The sequence below is a fragment of the Stegostoma tigrinum genome, chromosome 23, assembly GCF_030684315.1.
Source record: "Stegostoma tigrinum isolate sSteTig4 chromosome 23, sSteTig4.hap1, whole genome shotgun sequence".
Classification (NCBI taxonomy): Eukaryota; Metazoa; Chordata; class Chondrichthyes; order Orectolobiformes; family Stegostomatidae; genus Stegostoma; species Stegostoma tigrinum.
Window position 1 is genome coordinate 29,902,430 of NC_081376.1, and position 19,831 is coordinate 29,922,260.

General features: G+C 40.8%; 1 protein-coding gene and 1 long non-coding RNA gene across 3 annotated transcripts in view; one reads left to right on the forward strand and one right to left on the reverse strand.

Moving 5' to 3' along the window:
* Positions 1–19,831, forward strand: part of LOC125462226 (uncharacterized) — a 174,625-nt gene that overhangs the window by 53,579 nt on the left and 101,215 nt on the right. Inside the window, exon 2 of the long non-coding RNA XR_007249626.1 lies at positions 5,695–5,851. This is a non-coding gene — a long non-coding RNA (uncharacterized LOC125462226). The remainder of the gene's footprint in view (positions 1–5,694; positions 5,852–19,831) is intronic.
* Positions 8,865–19,831, reverse strand: part of LOC125462225 (netrin-3-like) — a 188,121-nt gene continuing 177,154 nt past the window's right edge. For both annotated transcript variants that reach the window (XM_048551990.2, XM_048551989.2), the window contains exon 7: positions 8,865–18,532. In XM_048551990.2, coding sequence (XP_048407947.1) covers positions 18,201–18,532 — 332 coding nt within the window. In that variant the 3' untranslated portion in view covers positions 8,865–18,200. The remainder of the gene's footprint in view (positions 18,533–19,831) is intronic.

Below are 19,831 nucleotides of genomic sequence, written 5' to 3' on the forward strand. Positions count from 1 at the left end.
TTCATCTACCAGTCCCAAGTACCCCAGATGACATCCTAATGATTCACACATCTGAAGTCCTCCCTCCTGCACCATGAATTTAACTGTACTATCTTCCAATTTCTAATCTCACTGGCACAAGATTACAACTCTAGAGGCCCTGCTTTTTAAGTTCTTACCTAATTCCTTGATGTCCCTTTACAGGACCTCCTTTCTCTTTCTGTCTGTGTCATTAGCACTAATATGGGCAGCAACTTCTGATTGCTCATCCTCCCCTTTCAGAATATCTCACACTCACTCAGAGACATCCTTGATCCTGGCACCAGGAAGGCAACACCCCATTCTGGTGACTTGCCTCTGGCCATAGAAACACGTATCTGTTCCCCAGATTATAGAGTCCCCTAACAATACTGCCTGCCTGCTCTTCAACCCTCTCTGCTGTGCTGTACAACAGAGACAATTGTGTTGCCACTGATCCGGCTGCTGCTGTCATTTTCCCCCGAGAGGACATCTCCATAATAGAGTCCAAAACAGTGTACCTAATAAATAGGAGAATGGTCACAGGGGACTTCTGCACTATCTGCCCACGTTTACTCATCTTCCTGGTGGTCACCCAACTCTTCTCTGTTGTCCTCACTAGTGGTATAACCAGTTCACTAAACATGCTGTCTACAACATTCTCAGCCTCAGGAATGCACCATAGTGAGCCCACCCACAGCTCCAGATGTTCCATGTGGCAAATCAGAAGCTACAGCTGTGTATATAGTCAAGATGGACACTGGAAGTGACCCTGTTTCCCCACATATTGCACAAGGAGTATTCCATGGGGCCAAGTTCTCCTGCCATTTTGAGCTTTATCAACTACAGACAGCAATCCAGGATCTCACCCACTAGTCACCAAACTCAGGCCTCTCACAACAAAATGTAGGTACTTCATCCCTCTCTAGATATGACTCACTGAGTCTGCATACCTGTTTCCTGAGTAGCCAAGCCTATGTCCACGTTCCTTTTTTCAGTCATGGTGACTGAGCCAACCTTTCCCAGAAACCTCCTGTGTTTCTTCTCACCAGCTCCCGCCAGTGTGAAACAAAAGCAGAAATTGCTGGAAAATCTCAGCGGGTTGAGTAGGATCTGTGGAGAGAAAGCAGAATCAACATTTCAAGCCTATTGATCCTTCTTCAGAACTGATAGTTGCTATAAAAAACATGTTATATATCTGAGAGGGGGGTGGGGAGGGAAAGGAGTAAGTGGATATTTGGAGATGGAGCCCAGAGAGAGAGAGAAAGATAATAAAGTGTAAAGCTGGGTGAACACAGCAGGTCAAGCAGCATCTCAGGAGCACAAAAGCATTTAGCTTTTGTGCTCCTGAGATGCTGCTTGGCCTGCTGTGTTCATCCAGCTTCACACTTTATTATCTTGGATTCTCCAGCATCTACAGTTCCCATTATCTCTGAGAGAGAAACACAGTTGGGCAGATAAGGAGGTGGATGATGGGAGGTCATGGAAGGAGAAAAACTGATAATTAGGACCATAAGTACATGAAAATGGGTTGTCTGTGCTGAAAGTGACCCATATCATGACGGGGCCCAGAGATCCATGGAGTTTCACGTCCTTTACCCACCCCAAGACCCCGGAGTGTTAGTTACTAAACACGAGATTGCAGTAGGGGCAGAACTGGAGATCACAGGTGTTGGGACTGGTGCTTGTTGCAGAAGGGCCTAATGTGGGAGGAGGAATGACCAATTATGGGAAGAAAGTGAAGCAGGTTAGCTTTGGGGCTGTGAGGAAGCACTGTTGCTCCCTCTGGTCCATAACTGTTACCTCTTCCACATAGCAGCCCTCATCTCCCTTAAGCTTCTGGGCTCTCTGAGGCCCAGAAAACCTGGTCAGCCAAAATTTAACCTGGAAGACAGATGAAATTGAAAGCACACAACTTTATTAAAGTATTTAAATGAACAACGCACCTTCTGTGAGCATAGAGGCTGTCTGATCCAAGGTCCACCTCAAAAAAAATACTTGGAAATGGGTGCATTGCCTTCAGATTTGGTATTTAGATATTTTAATACCTGCCAAACCCAAACCACCAGATTTTGGAAGTTAAAATGACCTCTGCTGCATCCTGCTCCTCAAAAGGCACATGGAAGAACCATTGGACCAGAAGTCAGAAAGCTATGTCTGAATATCAAGGAACATATAAGGAACCTAGCCATTACCAAATTATTGCAGTTAAACTGACTTATTCATGGAGCTTACAATCATACTGAAATGGGAATTTTGATTTGGGGCTACCACATTTTAATGTAGGTGCTGATTATTGAAAATGCCACATTAGGATGGTGCTGATGTGTTATCATACAGTGGGAATATCTGAACTGCTGCACTTTAATGATGCAATGATGATTATGGAGTTTGTGAATTAATCAAAATGGCTAATCTATCAATGAAGCTACTGCAAACTGAAGATCGAGCTTTAAGTGTGTATCTTTATTGACAAGTGAGAGAAATGGAGCAAGACTATGCTGATTTGATGGACTAAAGACAAGGAAAATGTTAGTCCTCCTTGTAATCATTGACTATTTCTCTTGTTGGTGTCACTCTCAAGTTCTGGTCTGTGTAATTCACGCTTTGGCCAGATCAGAGCACCAACCTTCTTCAGCTACAAAATTGTGAACACTATTGCAATCCATCACGCACCATAGAATGCCCAATGGTCTGCACAATCAACAGTTTAGCAGTTGTATGGGCCTTGCTACACCTGTCTTCAAATAAACACCGTAGGATCATTCACCTTGAAAACAGAGAGTAAGGGCAATCCATTTCTAAGGGGGTGCTGGCTTTCCCAATGTACATGGGAAGGTACTTACGTGAATAGCCTATCAGCAGGGAATATGCCTCCTTCCTAAGCCTAAGCATAGCCTCCAAACCATTCCAGATCCATCATTTGCTCTTTCACATATGTGAAATACCCATCTTTCCCCATTTCTGCATTCTTTGTGATTTTGTTTCTACTGAAGGCTTAGTGAGTTCAGTTCCTATGGCAGCTCCAGACTATTTCTATAGATTTAAAGATCAATAGCTCAATGCTGATTTCAGGCACCCATTGTAACCTCTCGCCATGCTGAGATACTATCACTAATTTAGACAACAAAATTTTTGCTAATGTACGTTGGAACACTTGTTAATATTATACAGCATAGGAAAACCATGATGGGATTAAAATACATTCAAAAAAATTTGCAAGAAAGGTTGTAATGATGAAAGATTTCAGTTACATGGATAGACTTCAGAAGCCAGCCAAAGTGGAGAGGAAGTTTGACTGGTTTTCAAAATTCTGACAGACATGGACAAAGTAAACAAGGGGAAAAATGCTGCTATCAGTTAAATGGTCAAGAACCAGAGGATACCAATCTAAGGAGATGATAATCATCAATGGCAAGTATTTGTTTATATAATGAGCAGGTTGTGCCTGGAATGCACTGCCTGAAAGTGTGACAGAGATAGATTCAATCATAGCTTTCAAAAGAAAATTGGATAAGCACGTGGAAAAGAAAATTCTGGGAATGGAGAAATGGTGGTGTAGTGGAACAAGGTGAGCTGCACTTGAAGAGAGTCACATGGACCCAGTTGGCTGAATGGCCTCCTATACTTTCTCTTCTCCTTTCACTACTTTGTAGTCTTTTGTTGCTTCTTAAACACTTTCCCAACCCTTCCTCTTCATCTAACACCTTATTCTCATATTTTACTCTCGCCTTCCGTCAGTTCCTCACTCTTGAGAGAAAGTGCACCCTTCAATTCTTTTTAAGACAAAAAGACTCAATATGATATTTGCCTGCACTGAAATCCATTCAAACAATCTGTTAATATCATTTTGTAATTTTATATTTTCATTGACAATGCTTACCATGCCATCAGCCTCATCAGCCATTCATTGTCTTTATAGGTGTTTTATTTTTATATAAGTGGCTTTCTATCCCAGCATCTAAGTTGGTAATAAGGATCAAGAACAGTTGAAGCCCTAACACAGATCCCTGTATTATGTCACTGGTCACATCCTGTCAATTAAAATAGTTGCCAATTATCCCTACACAGTCTGTTGTTGCTCAGCCATTCTCCTAGCCAGTACAAAAATTTCTGGAAATCCATGAAACTAACATCTTTATAAATTCTCCTGTCCCCTAATAGTCACCTATGAGGATCCCATCTCTGGATTGACAAGGAATCTAACTATGGTAAAATGGAACCAAAAACTAGAAGGAAGAACTAACAAAATATTGGTGATCTTTCAGGAAGAAGTGCTTCAGGTATAAGCTAGGTAGATTCCAACAAGGATGAAAGGCGGGGAACCTAAGTGAGGGCTCCATGGATAAAGAGGGAGATATCTGTAACAAAAAAAAATGTGATGTATGATCCATACCAAGTAAATTCTCCAAGTGATGACCAGGTCAAATATGTCGAACTATGTTGAAAGAGGACGTTTTAAAAAATGGCAAAAATAATAAAGAATAAAACAGCAGTAAACATAAAAGAAATTCCAAATGTTTTCTTTGTACATGTAAATAGTACTAGGGAGTAAAAGGGTGCTATACACTATGGGAACAGCGCAAGCATCAAAAATTTAATGACGACTTTTACTCAATGGCTGCTAAGGAAGAGGATACTGACAAAATAATGGTTGGGACAATGGATGGGATGAAAACTCATAGTCAACATGTTCAGGAAAGGCTGCTATTACTTCCATTGTCTAAGACCTGGCCTAGATGGTTTGCATTCTTGTCTACTAAAGGGAGTAATGGTGGATATTGTTGAAAATCTTGTCATAAGCTTCCAATCACCCTAGGATTGTAGAATAGCAAATGTGGTTTCCTTATTCAAGAAAAGATTTAAGGATACTCTCAGTAACAACAGCTCAGCATCTGTGATTGAAAAAGTTGGACAAAAAACATTCAGAATGTTCTTTGACAGTTTAGGGATAGCCAGCACAGGACTATAACATGCTAATTGTGCTTGATTAATCTTATAGCTGTTTTGTTGAATTTACAGCAGGAAGATGAAGGAGTTGGAACTTATGTTGCCTATATGAGTTTCAAGAAATCATCTTACAAAGTACTGCAGGTTAGAAAGATGTGTGCCAGAGATATCAGCACTGAGTCTCTAACTGCGTACAATTTATATAAATGTCTCAGTTGAAGGAACAGAATATATGGCCGCCAAATTTGCTGATAAAACAAGATAGATAGGAAAGAAAGTTGTGAAGATGTTATTCACATAGTGTAATGTCCTGGAACTTGCTATCCGAGAGGATGACAGAAGTGGCGATAGTGAATGGCGGCAACAAGAACTTGGGTTAAGGTTAACCCTAACCCTAACTTGAGGGAAATGAATTTGCAGAGCTACAGAGACATTGCAGGAGAATGGACCAATTGGATTCATGTACAGAGAGCCAGCATGGACAGGATGGATCAACTGGCCTCCTTCATGTTATAATGATTATACATATCTATGACATTTTAGCCTGTCCATTTTGGTTGTCGTGCTTGGCATTCATTAACTACTTTTTCTCCTATATTCAAATATACTTTGCTCATACTCCCAGGTAATTTTGTTTTGGTTTGGAAACTCTGGCAATTTTTCAAAAAAGAAATGTATTGGCACCAGGAATGAATACACAAGTAAGATTAAAAGAATTTTTTTGAATTTATTTTTATTTATTTACAGAAACATTCAAATTACCAACTGTGACTTTACACAGCAGCAGTCACGATACCATTTAATATTCACCAACATTCAACTGTACATGGGAATGCTGGGAATGCAAGGCTCAAGACCCAACTTCAAATGGGAATACCAAGAATACAAGGTCCTGGCATCCACAGTAGGAAATTTTCAATTAATTGAGTTTAGTTAGCTAACTAGATTTGTGCTGTACTAATCTTGTAATGGTAACAATGGAATCTCAATAACCTGTTTTGTTAATGTAATTGTTGAGAAGTACCATAAATAAAGAAGCTAAAAATTAGAATGAAAATTTACAGGTTTCAGATATTACAATATTTCTTAACAAGTTCCTAATGAAGATGTAAGCCAAAGTTTCCTGGTTTGTGCTCACAAGCCTGTAATTTTCCTATTCATTAGAATTAATTGAGAGAATATTGTACATTTCTCATGCAAAGAAGATATTCCAGCTACAGAAAGAGGATTGGTGGTGAAATCTTACAGTAAAACAGGTACTACGCCTAATGATAAAAGATGCGGGGTCAGGCTTCACCAGCAGGACAGATTCAGCAGAGGTGGTGTCGCATTGGTGCACAATCGAAAGAAGTGGTCATGTGAGACCTCAATAGATTCCAGGCCCTTTGAAGTCTCTTGGGTCAAGTCAGTTGTGGAAAGTAAGCCTCCCATTTATGGCCACCTTCCACCCTCTCTCAACTGATAAATCAATATGTCTCTATGTTTAACATCACTTGGCAAAACCACTGAGAGTGGCAAGGGTGCAGGATTTACCTGAGATGTGCTGTTCAATATCCAACACTAAGAATGGCTTAGCATTACCATCACAGACCCAGCTGGTCAAACTCTGAAGGATATAGTTGCTAGACTAGATTAGATTCCCTACAGTGTGGAAACAGGCCCTTCGGCCCAACAAGTCCACACTGCCCCTTGAAGCATCCCACCCAGACCCATCCCCCTATAACCCACACACCCCTGAACAGTACAGGAAATTTAGCATGGCCAATCCACCTAGCCCACACATCTTTGGACTGTGGGAGGAAACCAGAGCACCCAGAGGAAACCCATGCAGACACAGGGAGAATGTGCAAACTCCGCATGGACAGTTACCCGAGGCTGGAATTGAACCTGGGTCCCTGCCGCTGTGAGGCTGCAGTGCTAACCACTGAGCCACAGTGCCGCCCTCTAGGCCTGCAAATGGTAGTGTCCTCATTAATCTACTTGTCACAGATGCATCTGTTCATAATAGTATTAGTAGGAGGCACTGCTGGGGTAGTACACTGCAAATCAAGCCTCACTGTTCCTGGAGTCATCAAAAATATGAAAAGAATTAAGCAAGCTATACAAAGTCCCCAAATTTATGTGACAATTGAACTCAGTTCAATTGAAATACTCAGGAGGTTTCTGTACTTAACAAGAAAGTAAACTGTTTATTAACCAACATATTGTTTTAAATCAATGGTAATTGGGAAATATTAATTACTAACTTATAACTCTGCAACCTAAACTCTATCCCTTTATAAGATTCCCCCTTCACAAACAGACAGACACACAAAGTCAGACAAGGCATCAGCTTTAAGTGTAGGAAAAGAAAAGAGAAAGTCAGGGAGGTATAGTTTAATCACATCAGCCTGGACCACAGGATTCAAGGAGTTGCTTTCTTTTCTTCTTTTCAATTCCCTTCAGTTCCTTTTTGTTGACACAAGGCTGTTTGCACACTGCACTCCCTAGTTGAGAATTTAGTCATTTACTGTCTCTAAAGGTGTTTTATTCCTCCTTCATGGAGAAATTCGAGGTAGAAGACAGCTAACTGTTCCTGAAGGCTTTCTGGTGCTTCCACATGAGAAAGAGAGAGAGATTGAGACAGACACACACACACACTCTCTCTCTTAATTATACACATGCACATACACTTTCTCACACACACACACACACACACACACACACACACACACACACACACACACACACACACATACAGAGTTTTTGATGCTTTATCTTTGTTGGTTTGGTGGTTCCCTGCTGCTATGTTCAAGTGGTGAGGAGCCAATCATGAAGGGTCTAGGCCTGAAATGCCAGCTTTTGTGCTCCTAAGATGCTGCTTGGCCTGCTGTGTTCATCCAGCTCCACACTTCGTTTTCTCAGTTTTCCTATAGTTCAGGATTGAACAGCTCTGTGGTATCAGCTTTTACTCTTCTTGTTCCAGAAAACTGTAGCTTTGTTAAAGACTCACAATGTCTCTAGTAATCATAGAACATAGAACATAGAACATAGAACATTACAGCACAGTACAGGCCCTTCGGCCCTCGATGTTGTGCCGACTTGTCATACCGATCTCAAGCCCATCTAACCTACACTATTTCATGTACCTCCATATGCTTACCTAATGACAACTTAAATGTACCTAAAAGTGGCGAATCTACTACCGTTGCAGGCAAAGCGTTCCATTCCCTTACTACTCTCTGAGTAAAGAAACTACCTCTGACATCTGTCCTATATCTTTCACCCCTCAATTTAAAGCTATGCCCCCTCGTGCTCGCCGTCACCATCCTAGGAAAAAGGCTCTCCCTATCCACCCTATCTAACCCTCTGATTATTTTATTTGTTTCAATTAAGTCACCTCTCAACCTTTTTCTCTCTAATGAAAACAGCCTCAAGTCCCTCAGCCTTTCCTCGTAAGACCTTCCCTCCATACCAGGCAACATCCTAGTAAATCTCCTCTGCACCCTTTCCAAAGCTTCCACATCCTTCTTATAATGCGGTGACCAGAACTGTACACAATACTCCAAGTGCGGCCGCACCAGAGTTTTGCACAGCTTCACTTAGTTTGGTTCCGGAATTCGATCCCTCTATTAATAAAAGCTAAAACACTGTATGCCTTCTTAACAGCCCTGTCAACCTGGGTGGCAACTTTCAAGGATCTGTGTACATGGACACCGAGATCTCTCTGCTCATCTTCACTACTAAGAATCTTACCATTAGCTTAGTACTTTGCCTTCCAGCTAATCCTTGTATGAAGCAATCAGAGCTTCTTGGAACCAGCCTGCAACCTACATAAATAGCAAAAGCTGTAACTCAGTTATTGTGCAATTGATTTACAACCAACAAAAAAGGACCTTGTAGTTAGAAGGGTTTAAAACTACTTTCTTGAACATGAATTTTAAAATTGCAGCCATCTTTTTGCACAGTTTCCTTAACTTAAAGGATATCTTCCTTTTTTTATAATCCACATTTGAAAATAAAAGAAATAAAAAGATGCAGGCAAAACCTTAAAGGGATCTCAAAACCGTGGGCTATGGGAAAATGAGCAGATGAATTGGGCGACAATGTGGTGAGGCACATCTATGTGCCAACTCACTACCTTTCATGCTTTTCACAAGTAGTGTGGTCAGATTCTGATTTAGACTAGATTAGATTCCCTACAGTGTGGAAACAGGCCCTTCGGCCCAACAGGTCCACACTGCCCCTAGCAGCAGCAAGATGTGAACTGAAAATGATCAACGTTTGATCAATGCCTTGTTCATGCCACCGCTCACCTCATTAATATTCAGCCTCTCATCTTACCAAACTCACCAAATAAGCTGGGAAAGCTCGACAGGAAACCAAATGTCTGGGTGGTTTAGCTTATCACTGGCTCTGAATGACTTCCATGTTGGATACCAGGCATCAACATCTCAGAGCAAACTCCATGGGACTGGTCACATACACCCACATCCATTGACATGGATACCTGACATGTACCAGCCTACAGAATCCCTCATGGGACATCACCCATTGACTTATGGGATGCTTCTACACTTCAGTGCTGCAATGCGTTGGTAACTATCATTGTCATGTTGCATCGACACTTCGCACTCGGAGATAAGCACCAAGCTCATGGATAGGACCAGGCTGCATCTCGAGCACTTCACTTGTTCTCAACATGATCTCTCTGAGCCTGCCTGGATTCTCGTAGCATCCCTGCCTTGCAATGCCTTCCTTTGCCTTCCTTGTTTTGCTCCCTCAAATAGAAACATCAAGCTCTGATTACTGCGGCATTGTCATGCCATTTAGCACAGATACAAAGCCAGGAAACTTGTCATAGTTGTGTGCAGGTCATCAAGTCAGGGGGGGAATAACCTTCACTCAGGGGTTTCCAAAACCATCTGTCAAGGGCAGCCTCTGACGCCAGTCCAAGTCCTGGTCAGAATGTCAGAGTCATGATCCTCTCCTCATCAGTGATAAGGAGTAGAATGACAAGCAGTATATCATCCAACCTGATATGTTCTGTCTTCTTGGGGTCTTTCTTCCTCATGGAAAGAGAGAGACAACCAGGAATGATAGGAAATGAAAGCAGTGATACACCTATTACTGTTGGTGCAGGTGAGGCAGGTGGCGAGGTGTCCCAAGCAAGAGAGTAGGCAAGACAGCATGCAGGATTAATGGTGTCAGGGGTTGGGCTAGATGAGAACAAATGGAGAAAATGTTACAGGCAGTGCTGAGAGTGGTAGAGAAGGAGCCTTGATAGGAGAGGACTACAGTAACAGAGATAGAATGCAAAGAATCAGAGAGAAGATGCTGTCAGAGTGGAAAAGGATTTTGAACTATATCTTACCGTGCTGAAACTGACCTTGGTAGCAATCCCAGACCAGTTTGGCATGATCTAGTGTTGTGGCCTCCATTGCCAGTCCTGGGGACAGGAGGAAGTTCCACATCAGCAGTCCCATCCAATAGGAATTCCTAGTATGGCATTGATTTCCATCTGTCTGTCATGTCCAGGGCAGGTGTTATGAGCCATGCCGGGCAGCTATGGACTCACAGTGCTTGTCTGGGTGCAGAATGGGCTTTACAAATGGCTTGTGTGCAAGGGATGCTGCTGAATTCCCGTATATCTGGTGAGTGGCGAGATGTTCCGGAACAGCACTTGGTAAGATGGAGCAGAAATTGGATTTGAGAGCTGTCAGAGGGGCATGGTAGCTAATTATAATGCGGTGAGTTAACAAATGAATCCACTCGGTCTTACATTGAAAAATCTTTCCAAAAAAAAATAACTTGGAATTAGTGAAAAAATACATGTTTTTCAGCCTGTGGTCTTTATAGCAGGCCTGCCACGTGCAGTCTTAAACATTTGTGAACAATTAAACAACAAATTGGAGGAGATGCGTCCCAAAATATCTCTCTTCTCAGTGATGGTGGAACCCAACATGTCAGGGCAAAAAACCAAGCTGATATATTTGCAACCATCTTCAGCCAGAAGGCTTGAGTGAATGATCTACCTTCGGTTTTCTACTGAAATCTCACCAGCACAGATTCCAGTCTTCAGAGAGTTAGATTCATTCCACATTATTGGGAATGGCTGAAGGTAATACTGCGAAGGCCACAGCCCTGAAACCATTGTGTGTGTAGTACTGAAAGTGTGCCCCAGAAATAATTGCATCCATAGCCATGTTGTTGCAGTATAGCCACATCTGCCAGACAATGAAGAAAGTTGCCCAGTTATGTGCCGTCTGCAGAAAGTAGGACAATCCAGTTCAGCTGATTACTGCCCATTATTTTATTGTTCCTAATCAACAAAGGGATGTAAGATGTGATTCACAAAGTTATCAAAGCAGCACTTAACTTATTCAGCAATAACTGACTCATCGACACTCAGTTTGGGTTCAGCCAGGGCCACACATCTCCTGACGTCATTGTAGCCTTGGTTCAAATATGAACAAGAGCTGAAAGCCAGATATGAGAAGAGTGAGACTGTCCTTGACATCAATTCAGCATTTGGCTGAATGTAAGATTGAGGAAACTGAGGAATGTTGAAGTCAATAAGAAGTGGGGGAAATCTCCACTTGTTGGAATCATACCCGACGCAAAAGAAAATCGAAATCATTATTGGAGACAAATTACTAGGACAAGTGGTGGGTGATGGTGGCCTATATTCAACCAGTATCAGCTGTTCCATCAATGACGATTCCTCTAACTTACAGTCAGAATTGGGGATGTTCTCTTGATGACTGCGCAATGTTCAGCACCATTTCCAACTCCTCAGATACTAATGCAATTCATGTTCTTATGTACAAAGATCTGGACAATATTTACAACTGGGGAGACAGTAAAGTAGCATTCACACGTCATAAGTGCCAGGCAATGACTATCTCCAATGAGAGAATTTAATCTTCCTTTGACTTTCAACAGAATTATCATCATCAAATTCCCTACTATTAACATACTGAGAGTTATCGCTGAGCAGAAATGTAACAGAACCAGCCATATAAATACTGTGGCTACAAAATCAAATCACTAAGTTGGAATTGTGTGGCAAATGGCTAACCTTCTAACACCCCACATCCATCATTCTATAAGGCAAGAAACATGACCCTGATGGAATACTTTCCATTTGCTGGGTGAATTTAGATTTAATAACAGTCAAGAATCCTGACATTATTCAGGATAGAGCATTTCACTTTGGTCAACACCTCATCCATCACATTAAACCACTACCAGCACTCTGTGGTACCCATGCACACCACATAATGACACACTGCAGCAGTTCACCAAAGCTGCAGTGAGACCACCTTCAAAATCTATGATTTCTACATCCTAGAAGGACAAAGGTAGCAGATACATGGTAATACCATTGCCAGTAAATACTCCTCTGAGCCACACACTGTCCAAACTTGGAAATATGTCACTGTTCCTTCACTGACGCCACATTGAAACCCTGGAACATCCTTCCTAGCAACTCCCCAGGGGTTGTGGCAGTTCAACGAAGTGGGCCACCTCCACATTTTCAGGTACAGTTGGTTTGCCAACAACTCCCACATCCCTTAAAAGAATTAAATATGAGTATAGATGCAATCACCTTCCAGTAAATATCAATTGCGGATACATAAACCTCCATGTATTTGCCAACTATGCAGAGTTGTGGAGCTGGCTTCCAAATTGAGGCCATAATTATTCCGGTTTCTAATTTTAAGGATGCTTAGGATTAGAAAACATCAAGCAAAGATATTCTTATTACGGCACCCACACATCTCCAGCACTACCTCTTACTCAGCAACCAATGTGCTGAAGCCACTGAGTAAGGCTGAAAAGCTGTTACATCTACTGTGATGATTTGAAATAACAACATTTATTATTAACAACAATCACCATTATGGTTTGTGGACCCATCACACACGAGTGAATGAAAGACAAGCAGTATAGATCTTGCAAGTTCATTAACAAAATCACACACCTTCTCCTGCAATCATTTGGAATCAGCTAGGGAAACGACCACTATTAACACCAGGGCAGCTACAACAAGGCTTAGTTACAGAGTAAAGTTCCCTTGAGATTGTCATCAACCTCTCCTAGGCCTGGTACATGAGGGCTAGAAACTGATTAATGTTCCTTCTACATTATCCTAAAAGACATTTCCAGACACAGAGTAAAACTCTCTCCACATTCTCCCTAACTGGAAATCACAATCCTTGAAACTAGTATTGCGCCCTTTCTGCATCAACCATAAAGCAGAATTTTTTTTTTAAACGGAACTTTTAAGTGGACTTGTAAATCATAACATAACAAGCAAATAACAGCATGTGAAGTTTGAACATTCATTTCACAGCGCTTTGTGCTTGTTACAATACAATGTACCTGAATGCTGGCCACACGGTGTGGTGTTTGTCAGGCAGACTGTGGTGTATTACAGGCCACGCCACCAGTGATCAGCAACAAGTAACAAAGAACACAACCAGTTTCAGCTTATGTTATTCCAGATTGTTTTCCTTTATGATTAAAATTGGTACAACATTAATATTTTAAGGATGCAATTGATCTTTAACAAGAGAATAACTATTTCTTTCACCAACCTTTGGCACGTTAGGGTATGACAGTGAGGTGAACAATGAGAATGTGCCACTTGTTCTGTGTGAAGGCCCCAAATATGAGGCAGTCTTTCAAAACTGGTACAACTAAGTTTGACAAACTTGACAAAGTCTTGGGTTATTTCTGACATTTCTTGCACAGAAGCAGGAATTGAATGCTAACAGCTCTTCACAGTGTCAGCTGTGGCTCAGTTCATAGTTTGATGGCCTCCGAGTTAAAAAAAGGTTGTGGGTCCAAATGGCACAGTACTTGAGCACATAAAGCTGGGTGACATTCCAATGCAGTACTGAGGGTGCTCAGCATAGTTAGAAATGTAATCCTTCACATGATACAGTCAGCCAAGGGCTTAGCCTTCTTTTGCACTTAGTCATAAAGAATTCCACGCCATTTTTTAAGCAGAGCAAAGAAGATTTTTTGGTGTCCTGGCCAATATTTATAACTCAATCAAAACCTCTTCTGCTTATTTATTTGTTGCTGTTTGTGGGAGTTTACTGCGGCCTAACTAGCAGCTATATTTCTTACAGTACAATAGGCAGTATGCTTTGAAAGTGCTTCATTGGCTGTAAAATGCAGTGGGATATCCTGACAGACCATACAGATTTCACATTTGCATTACACAGCATCTACATGAGAATTTTAGAAACTAATTGTACAGTCAGAATATTGTTATAACCAGTATTTTTTACAGAGATTTAGCAATTTACATATAGATTGTAATCGGTGTTGGAAGGTGCTAGGAATGTCCATACAGTTATTAGGAATTATGATACGTTTAATTGGGAAATGTGGATGTTGGAGGATAGTCACTATCCTGCACAAAATGCCCTCAAAATATATTGGGGACAGCTGTTTTCTTGAATTGCTGCAATCTGTGTGCTAATGGGATATTCACAAGAGTGATAGTGAATTCCAAGACATTGACCAAGCAACATTGGACTGAATCTTAACACACAAAGACCAGTGAGTAGATTCTTGTGAGTTGTTAAAATTGTAAAGTTCTGAAACAAGATTCCAACTTCCAAATTCCGGTTTAAATGGGTGCAGAACAAGGGATGGTTAGTCAACCACTCCAAGAAGTTCAAACATTTTAAAAGCTCGCAATTTTTGATTTAACTTGTGTCCAAAGCTTTGGGACACCAACTAGTTGAAGGTAGCTGGGAACAGCTTCAAGAAGGTAAACACTGCTTGTGGGTAAGGAGAAACAGGATCCAAACAAAGCTCCCTGGGACGAGGGATCAAATCATTCTCCCTCTTGGGTAAAAATATGAGTGTTCTTGCACTAGTAGCCTGACCTAACCCAGTCATTCAGGCTGATTTCAAGTGGGAAATACCAATTAAAGGTTTACAACCTAATGAGGAAATTCAGAACTTTGGCATTTCCTTGCTATGTTACTCAGCTCTGTTAACATGTTGTCTATGGAGCAATAGCAATAAAATGTCCAAGTCAGGATCATTTGTGAATTGAGGGTTGGAAAGCTTGGAGATGATAAAGTTCCCAGAACTTTGCTGCTCTTGTCTTTCACAGTGATGTACGCCACAATAACATTGGTACATGATAGAATCATAGATTTAATGAATAGTTACAGTACAGACAAGGCCTCGTCTGTCAACCATATGCCAGCTCGCTAAAGTTCTGCTCCCCTGCTTTTCCCTCTAGCCCTGCAATTTTGTTTTCAGATAATTATCCAATTACATTTTGAAAACCATGATTGAGTCAGAGCTCACCATGCTTTCAGCAGTACCTTTCAGATTGTAATCATTTACTATATATATTTATTCATCGTGATTCTTTTGTCAATTGCCTTCGCTCATTATTCTCTAGTTCTCAATCTTTCCACCAATGGGAAACAGTTTCTCCCTGTCTATACTGTCCTTATCATTTACACCTTGTCAATAACATTTCCTCTTAGTCTTTCCTTCTTCAGGGAAAACTATCTCAGCTCCTCTAATCTATTCATGGAACTGAAAATTTTCATCCTGGAATCATTCTTTTTAATCTTTTCTGCATTCTTTCCAATGCCACTGCCTCATTCTTAAAGTTCTTACTACTACTGGGCACAATACATAGGTTGTCACAGAAACAGTTTTAACCTTCCTTGCTTTTGTTATGTGCCTATTAATAAAACCCAGTATCCATAGCATTTATTAAACGCTTTCCCAACAATCTTAAATGATTTGTACACATAATCCCCTAGATCACTCTACTTCTGAACCTCCTTATAAATACCCTTTATTTTGTATTCCTCACTATCTTTCTACAGTTATGAATAACTTCACATTTCTCCTCATCAGATTTCAAGATCCACCATCGCACTCATTCCACCAGCCTGTCCAAGTTCTTTTGAAACTTCTCCTCCTCACATTACACAGTTGTATATTGTGTAGTTTACACATGTTATTGCCATTGTTCTTGATGAATAGAGTGTGAATTGAATTTACTGGCAGCATTACTGAGGATGTGATAAATTGGATGATTGTACTATATTGCATATAGAAGGTTGCGAAATAGCATATTGGATCATAGTGTATTGAGGAATATAGGTATTTGAAGATGTGATATTTAGAACAATGTTAAATTGTAGGATTTAGAATATTGGATGATGGAGTAAGGAAAAACTTACAATTTGGCACACTTTTTAGCACCACAGAGTAGCTCAAAGCATTTTGCAGAAAATTAATTTTTTTAAAATGTTCCTGTTCTAAAAATATAAACAGGAAAAGATAGCAATCAATTAGCTCACCAAAACTCCCACAAAGATCAACAAAATAATAATCTGACAATCAGTTTTAGTATTGCCAGGTAAAGAACAACCATTGGCCAACACATCAGCTCTTTTGCAAATGGTGTAATGGGATCATTTACATCCATTTGAAGGGCAGAGGGACCTTTTTACCAATGTTCTAGATGAAATGTGCTCAAGTCTCTGATGTGGACTGGAACCAGCAACTTTTCACTGAGGTCATGGTGTTATTACTGAGGCAAGACTGACTTCTTTATCTGAGGGTGCCATATCTCACATGGTAGGCCATTACACAAGATGTGGTATATCAAAAGGAGCAGAAAATTGGAGGTGCTCAGTATCAGTGGGTGCAATGTCTCAAAGGTTGAGGAGAGTAAAGCAACAGCTGCAGTATATTAGAGGATGACAGGGTATCTCAGAGGGTAATGCTACATTGGCAGGTGTGATATTAAAGGGGATAGTATGTTTGACAAGTTGTATGACACCAGGTTAAAGTCAAACAAGTTTATTTGAAATCACACAAGCCTTCAGAGCGCAGCCCCTTCATCAGGTGAAGTGAGGGAGCGCATGGACACAGAATTTAATCAAGGGCAGAGAGATCAAAAAATCATACAACTGGTGTGGAGCGTTGAATATGGAGTGTTGAATAATAAGTCTCTGCAGGTGACCAAGAGTGTTAGACAGTATGAGAAAAGTGTCAACAGCTGAATAAGAAGGGAAGGAATGACCTATAATCCAATTAAATGAGGCAGAGAGGTAATTACAAAAAAAATTAAGAATAAGGTCATGCAGGAGACAAACTAAAAGACTGGAATAACACGATAGGTATAAGAGTTGCATACCGAGGGTCTAACCAAGGTAATAAGTAATCAAAAACTGTACAAACTAATTAAGATTTCAGATAAACCTATTGGACTATAACCTGGTATTGTGTGATATCTGACCTTGTCCACCCCAGTCCAACACCGACACCTCCACAGTATGGTGGAGGTAGATGAGAGTACTTCAGAGGGTATGGTATATTGGAGAGCGAGGAGGGTGTGTTGGAAGGTACAGTATCTTGGAGGGTAGAATGTATTGGAGGGTGAGGAAGGTATATTTGAGGGTGAAGAGGGTATATATCAGAAGGTGAAGAGGGTATATGTTGGAGGGTGATGGGGGTATATCAGAGGGCACTGCATATGGAAGGTTAGGGTGAGTATATTGGAAGGTAGTCTATACTGCAGTACTGTTATTACAGATTGTCTGGCAAGGTGATCAAAGAAATACTGAAAAGGAAATGTTTCATTAGACTGAAGGTTGCATGTCAGACAAAAGGGTTTTACAATGTTAACGTGCTTTGCAAAATCTAATTGAAATTGGATATTTTCAAACCACAGTTCAAAATACACAACGTTAACAGATAACTTGCTGCATGCCAAATGCTTTGTCTGTTATAAAACTCCTGGAACCTGTCCATATTTACACTCTGCGTTCAGCACAGCTGTCAGGCTTACATAGACCACCACATTTTGCCTCATATGTTAGTCATAACAGGCGAAAAGAAAAGGGGTATGGTGGACTTCAACAAGAATAGCCAGCCAACCAATGGGTAGGACACGGGTAGTATGTGCCTTTGTCAGATTCTACATGGGCTCTGCAATCAGACAACAAAGCTAATATTGCAGTCTGACCTTCAGCCCAGCAAAAGGAATCATGACCACATTTAGAAAAGGATTGAGCAATGTTAAAAGCATATTCAGCCAACAACTTTGTTTTGCTGTGCTGACTAAGATGTAGTTTCCAGCCTCTAGTCCCCTCCTCACAGTCTAATGCCCTTCAGCATCTTCTGAAAGGTAAATATTTTGAACCAAAGTGTATTTACATTGATGCCCATGATGCTTCTCACAGAGTTTTTTTGTCTGAATGAGTCAATCAGGCTTTCCCACATTTCCCTTTTTTCTCTTTACGTTGGAATTTCCGCAGTCTTCTTGTCCACACATCTCGCCACTGAATGACAAGGCTGTTCTTATCTGCTACTAGGCCTCCAAGCCTCTCAGCCACGCTGTCAGTGTTCCCCATCACTAGGTACTTTTTGGTCATTTGGATCTTTGGGCACTTGCATGCCAAGTCTTTCATATTAATCCATAGGAACTGGTCTGCCCGTTTAATCTTTTCATCTCTGCTTCGAAAAACTGACACAATATTCACGGTGAACTTTGCCCATTCATTTACTGTCTCCATATCTAGAACATTAACCTGAACAGCTGGAAAAAGATGAGAGGTTAGTCAGCTTCCAATGTGGACACACTTGAGAGTTACAAGGCATCTGACAATCATTAACAATTCTTCACTCGTATCCAAAAAAACATTTCAGAAGAATTCTAAGCCGTTTCCTGACAAAAAATGTCTATAGAAATGAGTAAGAATATTTTTCAGATCCCTCATTAGTTTTCTATTTTTGTACTAACTGGCACCATCTGTTGAAAGCCTTATTACATCTTGAGCTGGTCTGCAGCTGCTACATAGTCAGTTGGTAAGAGGTGGATAGCACAATGCTGGACCCCAACTTTGAGCTGGTGCGCAACAACACTTTTAAACCAGGAATAAGGAAACCTATCTCATCACTGTGGGAAATCACACAGTCTAAATAATGTTCTGTCACTATGGGATAGGATATTGATTAGGGCAGTAATTACCTAATGGTGATCAAATTATATCAATTTATTGCTATTTGTGCCATGTATAGACTAAAAAAATAGTTTTTCATTCTGTCTTTTTATCATATTTTCCCACAGTTTAATCATTTAGTGGCTCTTGTGACAATGTTGTAGTGTCACCACCTCTGGGCCAGGAGGATTAGGTTCAAGTCCCAAGTGCCCAAGAAATGTCATAACATATTTGACAGAGTTGATGAAATAAAATCTACATCTATTTACAGGTGCACGGTTATGTCTGTATGATCTGTCCCTCCAGTCACACTTTATTTATCATTATCCATATTGCTACTCTGCATCGTTACCCACTCTCTTTAATTTTCCACACATCCCCTCATTTGAACTTCTCAATACCCATTCCCCCCAACACCACCACCCCCCACCCAATTATTTAGCTTCTTTACAGTCTTGGTGCCTTGATTTCTATATGACGCCTTCCCTTTTCTGAAGAAAACTCTCCTGAGTTATAACCTCTCAGTTCTGAATCATAGAAATTTGCGTTACATAAGAGAGATGTTTCACCCACCAGTATTGACTTGAGCTAGCTCTTTGAAAGTTCACCCTTGGTCCAACAGCCCAGAATTGTGGCTGTAATCCATGTAGAGAACAGTCAGGAAGTGAAGTTGAAACTATGATCAGGTCAGCCATGATTGTATTGAATGGCAGAAGCAGCTTGAAGTCCACTCATATTCATAATTCTTATGTTCCAAAACGTTTATATTGTGATGCCCTTCGTGGTGGCATTAACCTGTAATTTTCTGATTATGACATAATTGGTTTTCAAGAAATGGCCATGTGAAGTGGGTTGCCATAGGGATGAACAGCTAAGGTGCAGAGTGTAAATAGCTA